General features: G+C 37.0%; 1 protein-coding gene across 2 annotated transcripts in view; it reads left to right on the plus strand.

The window, feature by feature from the left end:
• LOC107705216 (eukaryotic translation initiation factor 3 subunit E-A-like) overlaps positions 1-15,393 on the plus strand; it is a 53,682-nt gene that overhangs the window by 9,309 nt on the left and 28,980 nt on the right. For both annotated transcript variants that reach the window (XM_016508415.1, XM_016508422.1), the window contains exons 5-7: positions 2,675-2,779; positions 10,702-10,827; positions 11,954-12,078. In XM_016508415.1, coding sequence (XP_016363901.1) covers positions 2,675-2,779; positions 10,702-10,827; positions 11,954-12,078 — 356 coding nt within the window. The remainder of the gene's footprint in view (positions 1-2,674; positions 2,780-10,701; positions 10,828-11,953; positions 12,079-15,393) is intronic.

Below are 15,393 nucleotides of genomic sequence, written 5' to 3' on the forward strand. Positions count from 1 at the left end.
ATAAACAAGAAATGAACATGTAATATTATTAGTAACTGCACTTATTAATGCAAAACAATAGTAATTTTATGATTAAATGATCTATATTTTAATTAATCCCGCACACCACCCCCAGCGTTACCAAATCTGCTCCTGGCGCCACCATCTGTAGAACTTAGTGGCGCTGGTGTCACTGCTCTCAAATGTTAGTCTGGAGCCCTGTGTTCAGTGATGGTGTACAGATAATTTTTAGGTAAAATAATGCACCAATCACCAAAATCACAGCCAATCAAAACATTTTTATTGTTTAAAATAATAGCTTATTTGATTTTTAAAGGAATAGACATGTTGTGCATAAGATGCGCTTCGACATACTGGATTTGAAAGCTATATTTGAGGGGAAGATTTACAGCGAATAATAATTTAAAGATTTATTCAAAGGGAGGAATTCACTACGAATGAATGAGGCCAGTGATAATGCCATTGATAAATATGAATTTAAATATGTATTATACATTTAAAATTCAGTTTAACGCGTTAATTTAATTAATTAGTTATGAAAAAAATAACACAATTAAAATATTTTAACGCAGTTAACGCACTGGCCTCGCCCCCAGACCTGTACGTCATCTTGCATTTCATACAGTTGACTGTTGACAAATATGATGCAGGGCAACAACTCCATAAATGCAGTTATGCCCTAAAATTCAAGATATTGGTGTAAAAAATGCCCCTGTATTTGTTTTTGTCTCATATTTATATCATACGATATTACACGAGCAGCGAGAGCAATATCAGACGAGTGCTGTTTATGTCCGAATACCACGAGTGCAAATGTGATTTTATACAACAGTTCAGTAAATAAGAAGTTGATATTGCGTTATATTTTAAACACAATATTATGTGGTTTTGATGTGGTTAAAGTCATAGCTGAATTGTTGCGCATCTCCGAGCAACACAGCGGTGTTTAGTTTCTGAATGAATCCACGTTTTGAGCGAATCGGGTGAACCAATGATTCAAAGCCCCATTCAAACCCTGCGTTCCATTCGGAAGGACTCATCCCTATGCCCTAGTCCAGTGGTTCCCAAACTTTTTGCAGTGTGCACCCCTTTCTAGTGTTTGACACGTCAAGCACCCCCACCACCGTACTCTGGTTAAACACCACATTTTTTTACTGCAATACAAGTATAAATACAAGTATTCACTGTATACAGGGCTTGACATTAACTCTTTTGCTCACCAGCCACTGTGGCTAGTGGTTTTTTGGGAACCGCTGCCCTAGTCCATTCAAAGGGTTTACCCTTCGGAGTGAGTGCTTCGAAGGGTTGAAGTGTGTAGGGGACCTAACAACTGTTTCTTGAAGTGTCCTTCTGCGTCATCATCACGTGCCCACATGGAGGCGCCGTCATCATGCAAAGAATCTGCGCAAAGAATCATGGGAGCCCGAAGTGTCCATCAGTTGTACCCTTCGAAATCCTTCATTCTGAAGGGCCCTTTGAAGTGGCCAGTTTTGAGCACTTTGGTTTGGAACGACCCTTCAATATGGCGGCCATGATTGTTTTCACTCCGAAGTGCCCTTCGTAGGGCGATATATCCCGTGTGGAACGCACAGATAAAGAGAGCCATTTACTTCATTCCTGAATGAATCAGCCTTTGAATGAATGACTCAAGACATTTACCGCCACCTGCTGGCAGATTTAGTTTCTTATTTAGAGTATCATTTCATTAACAAAAAATAAATAAAAAAATATTAAAGGAATAGTTCACCCAAAAAAATTTAAATTGTCATTTACTCACCCTCATGTCGTTTCAAACCTTTCTTTTGTGGAGCATAAAAGAGGGTATTTTGAAGATTGTTGGTGACAAAGCTGTTTTGGTTAATGACTTTCATTGTATGAACAAAAAATACTGAGATGTTTCTCATAGTATCTTCTTTTGTGTTCCATAGTTTGTTAGGCCGTTGTAAATGTGTAATACATTTTATGTCGAATCAAATAATTAAAATATTTCTTTCTAAAGCTACAATTTGTAATGTCTACTTGATACTTTCTCATTTAACACAAAAATAGCTTAAAAAAAATTTTTGTGGGTATTTTCACAGTCAAATTTATTTTGTGATTAATTAAATCGAAACATAATGGACTGACAGCCCTAATTTATAATAATTTTTTTTTTTTAAACTATGAAATATTATATGTGTGCATATGTATGTGTGTGTATATATATATATTTATTTATTTATTTATTCACTAAGAATTAATTGAGGCCAGTGTTCATGCCATTTATAAATAAGTCAAAAAATTTTGTCACTATGATATTATTATTATTATTAAAATATAGTTTTTTGCATATGTATAACTGATAAATATGATTTTTTTTTATTTTAAATACATTTTATATAATATTTATACTATAAATTATTTAATATTATATTTATAATAACCTTCCTAGGATTAATCTATAAGATTGATTTATATTTTAAACTCTTTTTATTTTCAGAAATGTTAAAATATCATTTTAATTGACTAATAGCTAACTTGTGTAAGCAAGTAAATGTTAGAAATTTCATTATCATCACGCTTCAATAGCATATAAATATGTATTTTGTTTATTTAATCACACACGGAGTGTATACTGTTAATGTCTAATAATCTACATATGTTTTTGCATTTTAACTTCTGTCTTTCCTTGCAGTTCCGCCAGGAGTATTTGGACACCCTGTACCGATACGCCAAGTTCCAGTACGAGTGTGGGAACTACTCGGGTGCAGCGGAGTACCTCTATTTCTTCAGAGTCCTGGTATGTGTCTTACCATGCCCCTGTCTTTAACAGATGACAGAGTTGTGTTTTCTAGCATTCTCCTCTGGGACGACTTTATTATGACACCCTTTCATTTTCTCCTTCGCAAATTAAAGCCATTAAATGCATTCTTGTTTAATAAGTTCTTGTCTAATGGACAAACAGTTTTATTTTGATGGAGAGTTCCCCTGTGAGTGTTAATTAAGCCAAACGGTCACCCTATTGAGAGTTTGAATTATTGTCTCTGCTTAATATGGTTCTGCTTTTTAGTACGCGATTCTGCCAAATCCCATGAGTTACGAGCATTACGCATGCACTTAACATTGTGTTTTTCAAAATGACGCAGATGAAAAGTGGACATGACTCGCTCGCAGGTAGATTTTCTCAAATTAGAATCCAAATCCTTTTATTATGAAATAGTGTCATTTATCCATGTTATCCATCTGTTATAGCAAAACAGGCAGCGTTTTTTGCACTTGAGGCAATCCGAAGAACTAAAAGCTCCTGATCTGTAATTACTTCTCAAAAGTGCCATCCCATGGCTTGTTAAATTCCTTGCAAGTTTTGAGTGCTGAAAAGAACCTCTTCAAGGACTTGGTTAAGAGTTGTTTCAGGGCTGTGTTTAGTGGCGGACTTCATAAGCTTATGGGTTTATGGGCAGTGCTGCTCCCCATAGATGATTAGTGGGGTCACTCACTCTTGGTTTGACAGGATTCCCCAGTTTTTTCAAGGGTTAAAGGTTACACAGCTTGCTCCATATAATCCCAATGCACCAAAAGCAGGCTTTTCAACAGAAGATGACTAGAATTTGTGTTCTTCCAACAGTCAGAGTATTTTATTGAGCCAATATCTTATTGGATAACAGGATATTAAGGCCACATTCACAATGCAGTTGAAAGCAGCCCAAATCAGTTTTTCTTTTTTTGTTGTCATTTTCTAGTCTTTCAGTTATAATTAGAAAATCAAAAATATCTTATAAATTAGATAATTTTGTTCTGATCTAGGAATAAATCGGGTGTATCAGTATTTTTTGTTTTTTTTGTTTTTGTGATTTCAGGTATTCAAATTGCATTTTTTTTTTCATTAATCTCACTTGACATTTGTTATAATTGTGCCTCAATTAACCAGCAAAGATGGCCAGTGACACAGAGGTTATGTTAAAATGATCAGATGACAGAAAAGTTATACACAGCCAAATATACCTGCATGCTTTTACTATTATTATTATTAACAACAGATTAATTAATTATTTATTTATAATAATAAATGTACATGATATATTATAATATATCCATACATATTTATTATTTATTTTGCATGCATTTATTATGTATTTCTGTATGTAAATTAGGAAGATTTTAGGGGAAAAAGGCTTTTCAAATGAGCACTTTAAATGTTTTTTTTTTTTTTCCATTTTTCTTTATTTTTGTTTCATTAATTGTTGACTGAATTGTTGACATTTAACATGGATGAAGCATTTAAATTTTGAGTTTCTTTTTGTGTGTGTGTGTGTGTGTGTGTGTGTGATTTCAGGTATTCAGGTTGCATTTTTTTTCCCGTTAATCTCACACGACATTTGTTATAAATGCATTTTAATTAACCAGCAAAAATGGCCAGTGGCACAGAGGTTTGTTATGTTACAATTATCAGATGGCAGAAAAGTTATATAGAAATATTTACAATACAATATACCTGCATGCATTTTTTATTATTAACAGCTACAACAAAAATAATGTATCATTTATTTAAATTAATAAATATACATGAATGTATTATGTATCCATATATTATTATAAATTTTTTTTGTATGTATTTATTATATATTTATGTATATTAGGAAGATTTTATGCTTTATGTATTTTTGGGGGGATTTTGAAAGAATGGCATGTGAGCACTATAAACTCTTTTTCTTATTCATTTTTCCTCATTTTTGTTTCATTAATTGTTGACTGATGAATTGTTGACATTTAACATGGATGAAAAATTAAATTTTTTCAGTGTTAAACATCCCAGGATAGGTTTTTTCCACATGCTGGTTAGTTGTCGCCTGACGATCTCCTTGTCTGATATGTACAACATTTAAAAGGCTAAGTGAACAACCTTACCAAAACAAAAAAAAACTCTGATTTGAGCATAGAGGAGTTGGTTGTTTTGTCTTGCGGTGTAAAACTAGCTTAGAGCGCTCACAATCACCTTCATCTTCCTCTAAGTTCCCTGTATCAGGATGACGACCCCTTTACCTTTTTTCAATGTTGTTGTCTGGATAAAGATCCAGGCGGTGATGCACCGAGGACTTGGATTAAATAATTTTCACTAGTGGAATACTTTTGGAATCAGATAATACCAAAGTAGGTTTGTGGGGGAAGATAATTGCAGTTCACTGAGAGTACTGGCAGTATCCATGTTACACGTGCGTACTTCTTATTTCCTCTATAAACAAAGGGCTCATTGCTGGGGCTCTGGTGTTTGTGGCTTCTCTCCCACTGCCTGTAGAAATGAGTGAAAGATGAACTTATGGGGAAAAGCGGCCGGACGCTCAGGACCCAGCACAGTGCTGTCTAGCTAGTGGGGCGGGGGGCAAATGACGGCTGGGAACGAACAAATTGACCCGCTCTTTTCTCTCTGGCCAGAGTGTGTGGAGGTAGTCCAGTGTCTTAAAGAGAGGTGCCCATTGTCAACGCTGCCCTGGGCCAAGAGTGTTGCGAGAGGCTCCATGCCTGGCTAAGTTATCGGACTCCCTTGCCGGCGAGTGTTTCTCACGTAACCACATAGCCTGCCTTCTCACATGGAATGCACTCCTGTTTCTGCAGACCTGCTCTCACGTATGATTCACTCGGCCTACATTGTTGTTTAAAAAAAGGCTAGACGTTTGCCAAGCGACAGTGAGTCGCTGTGGCAAAAAGTGACCGAAAAGAAACCCTTTATTTAATTTGGAATAATCTTGGTTTTAGCATTTCAGAGGTGTGAGGAAGTCTGTGTTGTTTAGATTTGCAACATGTTTCCCATTTGCGAATGATTTGCAGCGTCAATCACGCTGTTTGTTTGTTTGTTATGTCCCTGTGGTTTTCGTGGGAGCCGAGGGAAGGAACGGCCGACAAGCCTTGAATTACACCCTTCAGTTTTTGTCACCCTTTTTTGCATATTCATTAGTATAGATGCTTAAAGGGATACTTGAGTATTCTGTCTTCATTTACTCACCCTCATGTGGTTCCAAACCCATATGACTTCCTTTTTTCTGCAGAACACAGAAAATATTTTGAAGAGTGTCTATACAATGGAAGTCAGTGGGACTTAAAACAAGACTAGACCCCATTGACTTTCATTGTGTGGCACTTGACTTTCTCAAAGACACTGTGGCAATTTTCACACTACAGTTCAAAAGTTATAGAATTTTTTTTTGAAAGAAGTCTCTGCTCACCAAGGCTGCATTTATTTAATCAAAAATACAGTAATATTGAGAAGTTATTACAATTTAAAACAGATTTTCTATTTGAATATATTTTTTAATGTAATATATTTCTGTGATGCAAAGCTGAATTTTCATCAGCCATTCCTCCAGTCTTCAGTGTCACATGATCCTTCAGAAATCATTCTAAGGCTACATTTACACAACAACGGTCTAGCCAAAAACGGAAATGTTTTACCCTTGCGTTTTAAAAAAGTTTCACGTATACATGACAATGTTTTCAAAACGATTCACGTTTACACACATCCGCAAAAACAGCCAAAAACGCTGTATTACATATGCCAGGCCAGTAGTTGGCGCTGTCACCTTGTTAGTAAACAGTACCTGTAGGGAAGTGACAATTTTATGATGTATATGATGCGTCTCCGCTGTTGATTGTAATATTGGTGAAGTAAATCCACACTTTGCTGTTCACTGACTGACCAGCAACAATAAATTTACTGTGCTGGGGACCCGACGGGACACTCAATCCAACTCCAACTCCAACTCCAACTCCAACTCCAACCTCCAACTCACACACTGGCGAGTAAAATCTGCTTAATTTATACTTTAAGTATAAATTAACTCCAACTCCAACTCCAACCTCCAACTCACACACTGGCGAGTAAAATCTGAGAATTTATTAGCAATTGGCTAATACAAACCTAACACGTACTACGCACGTGCATAACATCACCGTTTTCAAAGATTCCTGTTTTGGGTGTTTACATGGAAATGATAATGGTGGCATTTTCAAAAACTTGCACTTTGAAACCCGTTTTCAAAAATATGCGTTTTCAGTCCCCAAAACGCCGTTGTCATGTAAACGAACAGACAAAACGCATAAGTTTCCCGTTTTTGGCTGAAAACGTTGTTGTGTAAACGGCCCCTAATATGCTAATTTGGTGTAAGAAACTTTAATTATATCAGTGTTCAAAACAGCTACTTAAAGCTGCAGTCTGTAACTTTTTGTGTTCAAAATTTACAAAATTGATATAATAAGCGACTATACCATTAATCAATTTTCCGGACTGCAGCTTTAATATTTTAGTGGAAGTGGTGATCATTTTTTCAGGATTATTTGATGAATAGAAAATGCTAAAGAACAGTATTAATTAATGTAACATTATAAATGTATTTACTGTCAAATTTGATCAATTTAATGCATCCTTGCTGAAGGCTTTTTTTCAGGAAATGATAAAAAAAAACAATGGAGGCTTCTCATCATAGGAAAACCACATCATTGACGTTGTGAAACACATCATGCATTTTGAGTAGATTAGAGCGTTCACAGCAACCAACCTTGTTTACGCCGTCCCTGCTTAATCTAAATAAACCAAAATAGCTTCCAGAAATTCTCTCCCTGTCTATGTTTTGAAGCAAACTGATATCTTCTCATTTAAATTTCCAGATATTGTAACTCAATACCTTCAATTTTCATCAACATTGGAAAGGCGTTTGGAATAGCCATGATGTTAAAGTAGATTTAGTTGAGTTTTCTCACCAAATACCTGCCCCATTCTTCTTTTCTTTTTACTTTTTGTCCACCCCGCTCAAGCCGGACCTCCCATCTCCTCAGACGGCTCCTAGCATGGGAGATGTCAGGCTCTAGAACTCCTCTAGCGTGGGAAACACAGCCATTAAACGAAGGAAGCCAGGCTTGCAAAATCCAGACCTGAGGTCCTGTTACAGTGAGGGCCCGGTGCGAAAAGCACAACTTATTCATATCATCTGTTAATGCAGGGATTGGATGTTGAGAATAAAGATTGAGTGTCCCGTCGGGTCCCCAGCACAGTAAATTTATTGTTGCTGGTCAGTCAGTGAAAATGTGCCCATTTCAGGAGGCAGTGGAAACTCAAGGTAACTTGTGGAAAAACCCAGGTATTGAAACTATTCTTGCATGGCCGCTGCTGAAAGCCAGTCAGTGTGCAGAAAACTGCCATAATGACATGGAGCATCGCCAAATGTAGCAGGCAGGGACTTCCAGGAAAAAAAAGGAAAAAAACAAACGCTTTTAGAAATGAAATGTTGACCTTTATATTGGCAGAGAGGATAGCTTTTTCCCCGGTTGTCCCTCCGAGCTGATCTCTGAGAGTTTTTGGCCTTTGACTGTTATTTAGACGCATCCAACTTGGGAATTTTGATCAAAGTGCTCCAGTGTTGCAAGTGGAGCTGTGGTTGCGTCTGTACTGTATGCAGCTTTTTTTTTTAAACGGTTCCATACTACTGTGTCACACTATGCAAATATCACAAAAGGGTATATTTAACCCGCCATAAATTTACTGAGCCATTTATTTATTTATGTTGGTATTATTTTTTTTATTATATAATAACTATTATTATTATATACTATTTTATACTAATTATACTATTATATGCATTACAAATACAAATTGTATCGTATGTATTTTGATACTTTATTGAATACCATTATTGAATACCATATTTTTAACGTTATTTATTAATTTATTTAATAATAATAATGATGACAATAGTAGTGCTTAATAATTAGTATTGTTGTAATGTGCTAGCTTTTTGCTGCACTGCAAATACAAACATATTGTGTTTTATATAGTTTTTGTTATTGTATACTCTTGTATTGTTCAGATTTCCATGATGCTTTGCAGATAGCATCCTATTTATGGTTTTCCTTGTGGAACTTGAGAGATTTGTCACATAATATCCAGTGTTTCTCCTCGTCCATATTTAATGATTAATGTACACGAGGAGCGCTATGTTCGTTCAGTCAGATTTCAGTGTATGCATGGCTGACTTCCTGGTTGTCTTTGTGCCGCTACGTCTGTCGTAGTTCATAATCACTCCACTTCCCATAAGCCTCTGGCTACAGCTCATCCCCCTTTTATTCATAAACACGCTTAGATACTTCAGCAGCTCGCTAATCTGCAACACATCACCTCCTCACTTTGTTTGTTTTTGTCTTTTTTAGTCATAATTTAAAACAGCTTACGTTCCTTTGAAGCTGATTGTCTCTGCAGAGATGAACCAAATCTTGTTCATATTTCCATACAAGAAGCTGAGCGAGTATCTTTCAAGGGTTTCATAACTCGATTCCGCAGGATGTTTTTCTTTTGCGCTAAATGTTCAGGAGATTATCACAATTACTAGTTAATCAAGTTATCTAAACATTATTTTCAAGGGCCTGTTTCTGCTTAACAAGACTTATGTTATTGGCTTCTGCTGTCAAAGGGTTTTAGTCAAGGTAGAAGTGACATAGGACCGTAGAAACTATGTAGCCCTATGTAGCCTCGTGAACAATTAAATGCTTTTAATTATTTGTCCTTCTCAAATGCTTCTCATTTAGTTCGTAAACACAGAACAATCCATCCTCATCCAGTTTTTGTTTAGTTTGTTCTTTGATTTGATTGGTTGAGTTTCTTTACCTAATGTCTGGACCTCATTCTCTCACTCCTCCACGAGCAGACATTTTGATTAGCGTCCCGCCACTCCGGTCCTGTCCACATCTCGGGGCTGATCAAAGCTTGCAGACATGTGTTAGGGCCAGTAACAGCGGCAGCAACGGTAGCTGCAGCACACATCATTAAAGACCCTCACCGAAGGCAATGCACTAAGGTCACCGCAAGTTCACGTTAACTTTGGAGAGCTTTTCTTCCCCATTTTTGCATATTGGTGCTCCATTCCAGATATCCGAAAGAATGACTCTGTATATATAACACATATTGTTAGACTTGAATTCATGTCTGCTTCTGTATTTCGAAAAGACATGTTCCTGTTCATGTTCCAGTGATTTGAAGCCTCTTGACATGACCCTTCTTACCCTCGAGATAGCACTTGACCCCAGGCTAGTTAAAGAGCACTTGTTTAACTTGCGTAATTATTTCCCAGCAATATCACTGACATGTTGGCCTTTAACCTTTAGCTCTTGTCTGAGGACCTCTTTGACCTAACAACCTTAAAAACATATATTTTTTTAAATTAATATTTGTGTTTGTGTTATAAAACATACAGATTCTTTGACTAGAAATTTGACATTAATCATTATAAATCATCAGAGTAAAATGTATGGTAGTTTTAGTTCATTCTTGACATTACAAAATAGAAAATTAATTAATTGATTAATTTATTTATTGAGGTGATTTAGATGTGCCTACTAAAGTGAAATGCAGAAAGACACAGCAATAACGATCTCAAAAATACAGCAAATGAAGTTTCATAAAAAGCTAAATAGTCTTTCAGGATCCATTTCTTTTTCCCTTGCGAGACCAATTCCCGAAGATTACATAATTTAATTTGTTTATCCGCTGTAAATAAATAAATAAGTTACTCCAGCGAGCAGCGTTGCCAAGAAAGCTTAACTTTTAGCTGTGGGAAATGGTAGATGTCAGAAATACAGTATTCAGAAGGTAATCAGTGTATTATAGTGAGCAAGTTGATTGATTGTCTGCCTTTGTTTACAGTGGGGCAATGTGTTTTTCTCTGTTTGTCTGTGTTTGTGCAGGTCCCCGCCACAGACAGAAACGCGCTGAACTCTTTGTGGGGCAAGCTGGCCTCTGAGATCCTGATGCAGAACTGGGAAGGTGCCATGGAGGACCTCACCCGCCTGAGGGAGACTATCGATAACAATGTAATGCCCCGCCACTCAGAATTCAATACCACACTCAGATTCCCTTACATAGGGCCATAATATTGACCGCCTTGCGTTTCAGCACAGCACCGCCGCTGTTGCTGTTCCTCCCCTCCTCTCCTCCATCTCCTCGATTCCTTCTCACCGCAACTCACAAGTCAAGCAAAACCTTAATTGCTGTGTTATGTCGGTGCAGCTTGATTTTTAATTGGAGGAACTGAGCTGGGAAAGAAGGGTTTGGCCTGTGGAGAAGTATAAAATTAAAGTCTTTGGACATTGTAAATTTCTATTCTGAACTTTGATTTGTACCGAGTCTGGAAGGCAGCGGAAGCCAAGTGTTGGTTTTTTTGGATTCAGAAGTTCATCTTATGATCAAGTCACGATCAAGAGAAGTCACGTTTTAAAGGGAGAGTTCACCCGAAATACAATATTTTATTATTATTTACTTGCTATTATGATATTCCATATGATTTTTTTGTTTGTGGAAATTAATACTTTTATTCCACAAGGATACTATTAAAAGTTATAGTAGTGGCATTTATAATGTTACAAAAGATTTATATTGCTAATAAATGCTGTTCTTTTAAACTGTCCATTCATTAAAGAATCCTGAGAAAAAAAATGTATCCCAGTTTACACAAAAATATGAAGCAGCACTACTGGATTAATGGCTGCTTTGCCATTTAAGGAATAAATTACATTTGACTATATTAAAATAGAAAACAAGTTATATTAAATTGCAACAATAGTTCACAATATTACTATTTTTACTACATTTAAAAAAAATAAAAGCAGCCTTGGTGAGCATAAGAGACTTTAATTTAATTACATTTTATTATTTTATTTTTTGCCTAAAGCTATCATACAAATTCAAAACAGCACATGAGCCATTTGGACTGTTTTATGGTACTTTAATGGCGCGTTTAGAAACTCAAAATCTCAATTCCCAATTATTTGTAATTTCATAAAGCACATTCAGTTTAAAATCTCCTTGTTTTCCATAAAAAGTAACTCATATAGGTTTGGAACAACATGAGGCTTAATAAATGATGGCAATCTTAATTTGGGGTTAAACTATTCTTTTAATATTATATTTAACAACCCCATTTTTGTTTTTTCTCTTCAGTCTGTAAGTTCTCCTCTCCAGTCTCTCCAGCAAAGGACTTGGCTGATCCACTGGTCTCTCTTCGTGTTCTTCAACCACCCCAAAGGGAGAGACAACATCATCGAGCTTTTCCTCTACCAGCCACAGTAAGCACCTTCTGCAGCTGCTCGTTTTCCATCTGGGATTTGATTTTGCTTTGGTTTGACTCTAATAAAAACGGATGAGGTAGGAAGAGAGCACTGGTCCAGGTTGGAAAGCCCACCGCAGTCCGCAAACAAAATAGCTGATGCTGGGCTCACCAGCCAGCCGCTCACAGACCCACGACCCCAACGGTCAGTGCAAAAATGAGCCTGGCAGCTCTGGACAAATGCTGACAATGGCAAATGGGCTGCTTAACTCACGGTTTCAGTGTTTTAAGCTTCTTTAAGCGATGGTGTCGAGTCTGGACAAGTCTGTCGATCTTTATTCAGTCATTTTCAAAACAAATAGTTCCAAATGGGAAAAGATAAGTTAATGAATCACCTCTTACATTCATTCGTATTCAGGTCTAACTGTTCCATGAGGAAGAAGAGGTTTCCATATGAAACGCCAATAGCGTGAATATAGTTTGTAGTTACAAATCCAAATTTCAATTTCATGGTCATAGAAACATGAAAATGTTATCAAACAACATGGCAGAAGGACTATATTTGCACAGAACATTGGATAACTTTTTTTTCCCCTCATTTCACCAATTTTTACATTTAGATTACCTTTGCAAATAATAGTTAGTCAATTAGTTATTAGTTAATTAATAATTAATTAATCAAAATAATTAGTATCAAAAATGAATATCCATTAATCACACTCTGCATTATAACCCTAAATTCACTTGTAGCACCTTAAACAATTGTTTTTATTTTTTTAACGTTTAAAAAAAAAACAATTATATTTATTAATATTTCAATGTGTGTGTAAAAATAGTTGTAAATATAAAATAATAGTGATTATATTAATTTTTTGTCATGTTTATATAATCTAGTAATAATAAGTATATGTAATTTAAAGTTATAAATAAATTAATATTAAAATATAAATACGAAAATAAGAGAAAGAAAAAGAAAGTGAAATGTTGTTTTTAATACAATGATAAGAACATTATATATAAGGAAAAAAATATAATAACTTCTATAAATTTATAAGAAAATATTAGAAAAAGAAAATAAAACAACTTGTTAAAAAATAATATAACATTGATGCATTGAGTGCAAAGAACCTTCAAGGGTCTGCTAGCTTTTTTTTTTTTTTTTTTTAAAGTGGGTTTACACCAGGTGCGTAAGGTAGGAAACTTGATCTATCAAATAATTCTACATTCCATCTATTTTAAGGCCACACTTTTCCCCTGATGCTCTATTGTGTATCCTAATGCCTATACACTATTCAAAGACAAAATGGAATCTGCCTCTAAGATGTTGTTTTCCACCAGTTTCCACCAGCACAGATGATTAAGGGTGACCAGACCAACAATTACTCATTAGTACCTGACCATAGTGGGTGAAAAGACAGATTGAGGTGGCTTATTATGCTGTCGCTAGCTGGAAAAACATATTTTGGTTTGGCTTTTTCCTTCTGTTCATGACCACTGTGCTGTTTTAAGGGCCAATGACCTGTGGCCGTGAACCTAGTGTGACTGTTTGACCTGCCTTTGAGACAATCGGCTGGCTTAACAGCAGCCCTTTGGACGTAGGTGCTCATTATACAAAAACATTTGTTATGCTTCATTAAAAGCGCTCCAAAAAGGTACTTGTAATTTGCGGTTGGGCTCGTCAGATCAGAGGTCTTTCGATGCTGGCAGCCTTTGTTTCGCTCCGTTTTTGTGTTGTTCTCTCACCTCTTCTGCCATCTGCTTTTATTTGCAGAGCTGTGGCCACGAAGAGCAATCAGACCCTATAAATCTGAATCTGAGTGTAATTTACTGCATTAGATACACTGCGTTTTTTTTTTCAACAGTATTGCGTTCTTGGAGGGTGAATGCATTGATTGTCTTGTTTTAGTTGGAAAACGGCATCATGGTCTGTTTTTGACCCTGTGAAAAGACCTTTTGTTTTCTGTTCTTCTCCTTTTTGTTATTCTTGAAGTTTTGTTGACAATTAGGCTGACATCAGCCTGTGGCGTTCAGGTTCGTTTCATAGTTGTTTGGCCGTCGTTCAGGACAGGGTATGATCCAGTGCTCTCGGCCTGAAGATTGTTCACGATGTAGCCATGCCGTCGAGCAGACGGCCAAAACAAAAACATAAACCGAACTTTTTTCAGTGCAGGAAAATTATACCTATCGGCTATCATATAATACGCTCCAACCAAGTCCAAGGGCAGTTCGAGAGAGAATATTGTCACAAGATGACCTATGATGTAGGTGCAAACAGGAAAGCTAATGCCGCCGAAACATTATCCCGGCCAGCGCAGAGTGGATTCAGAGTTTCACTTGATTTACCTCTAATTCCCCTCCTCCCTCCAGATGCATCATGAAACTGGAACTGCACCACCGTTCCTTCCTTTGCTTCGTTCCTACCTTTTTGGAACTTTTTTTCCTACCCTAGTTGACACTTACTTTCTGATGTTCCTTATTTAAACTGCTCCAACAGAAAAGTACGCTGAGAGGGAGAGAGGTGAAATGGGAGCAAGACATGACGCAGGCCGGACTCAAACTTGGGTCAACTGCACAATCAACACCTTAATCCATTATCGAAGTAATTTTTTAGTTGCAGCCTTATCCCAAATCCTCAGCTCCGCAAGGGGAATGTGACGCACTCAAATTAAACTACTACTTCCTGTTTGCCCTCTTCCTCGCGAAGTCATTTAGCAACCGATTAAGCTGTATCATGGCTTTGGTCGTAGCTGTCGGGCTCGGTTAGATGATGCTTTTTTTTTTTTTTCTGTTCAAAGCCCAGATATGGCATCGTGACTCATGTGAGCGGTCTGGCCATCGGAGCCTCCCTGGGAGAGCGAGTAATCAGGAACACAGCATGAAGTGTTGTGGTTTGCCATGAAGTCAGACAACTACAAAGGGAGGAGAGACCGAAGGCTGCGCCAACTGGGATCACACGCCGCCAAAGCCTGCTGCCGTTTTTAGCTCCGACATCACAAGTGCCACAGGCCCCCCTTGTCCCTTTAATTGTTTCGGCTAATTAAACCATCCGGCAGCCCTCCTCCTTTTCCTCCAAATGACATGTGTTTCTCTGCGCTGATCCGTAAGGGAGCTAAGAGCCTGGCCAAGGCAGTGCAGCGCCACTTCCTCCTTGAAATTTAATTTGGTCCTCGTATGGGGGATGAAGAGGGGGGTCAAAGATGTTCGTACAGATACCACAGGCGTGGAGGCCGTCCTCCAAATTGACTCGAAATGTTAAGTGCACTTTAACAGGAGCTCTCAGCCCTATGACAAGGCATCTGTTGTATGTTTTTTTTTTTTTTTTTTTTTTTGTCCA

Source organism: Sinocyclocheilus rhinocerous, unplaced genomic scaffold, assembly GCF_001515625.1.
Source record: "Sinocyclocheilus rhinocerous isolate Xijiao unplaced genomic scaffold, SAMN03320098_v1.1 scaffold222, whole genome shotgun sequence".
In the NCBI taxonomy this organism is placed as follows: Eukaryota; Metazoa; Chordata; class Actinopteri; order Cypriniformes; family Cyprinidae; genus Sinocyclocheilus; species Sinocyclocheilus rhinocerous.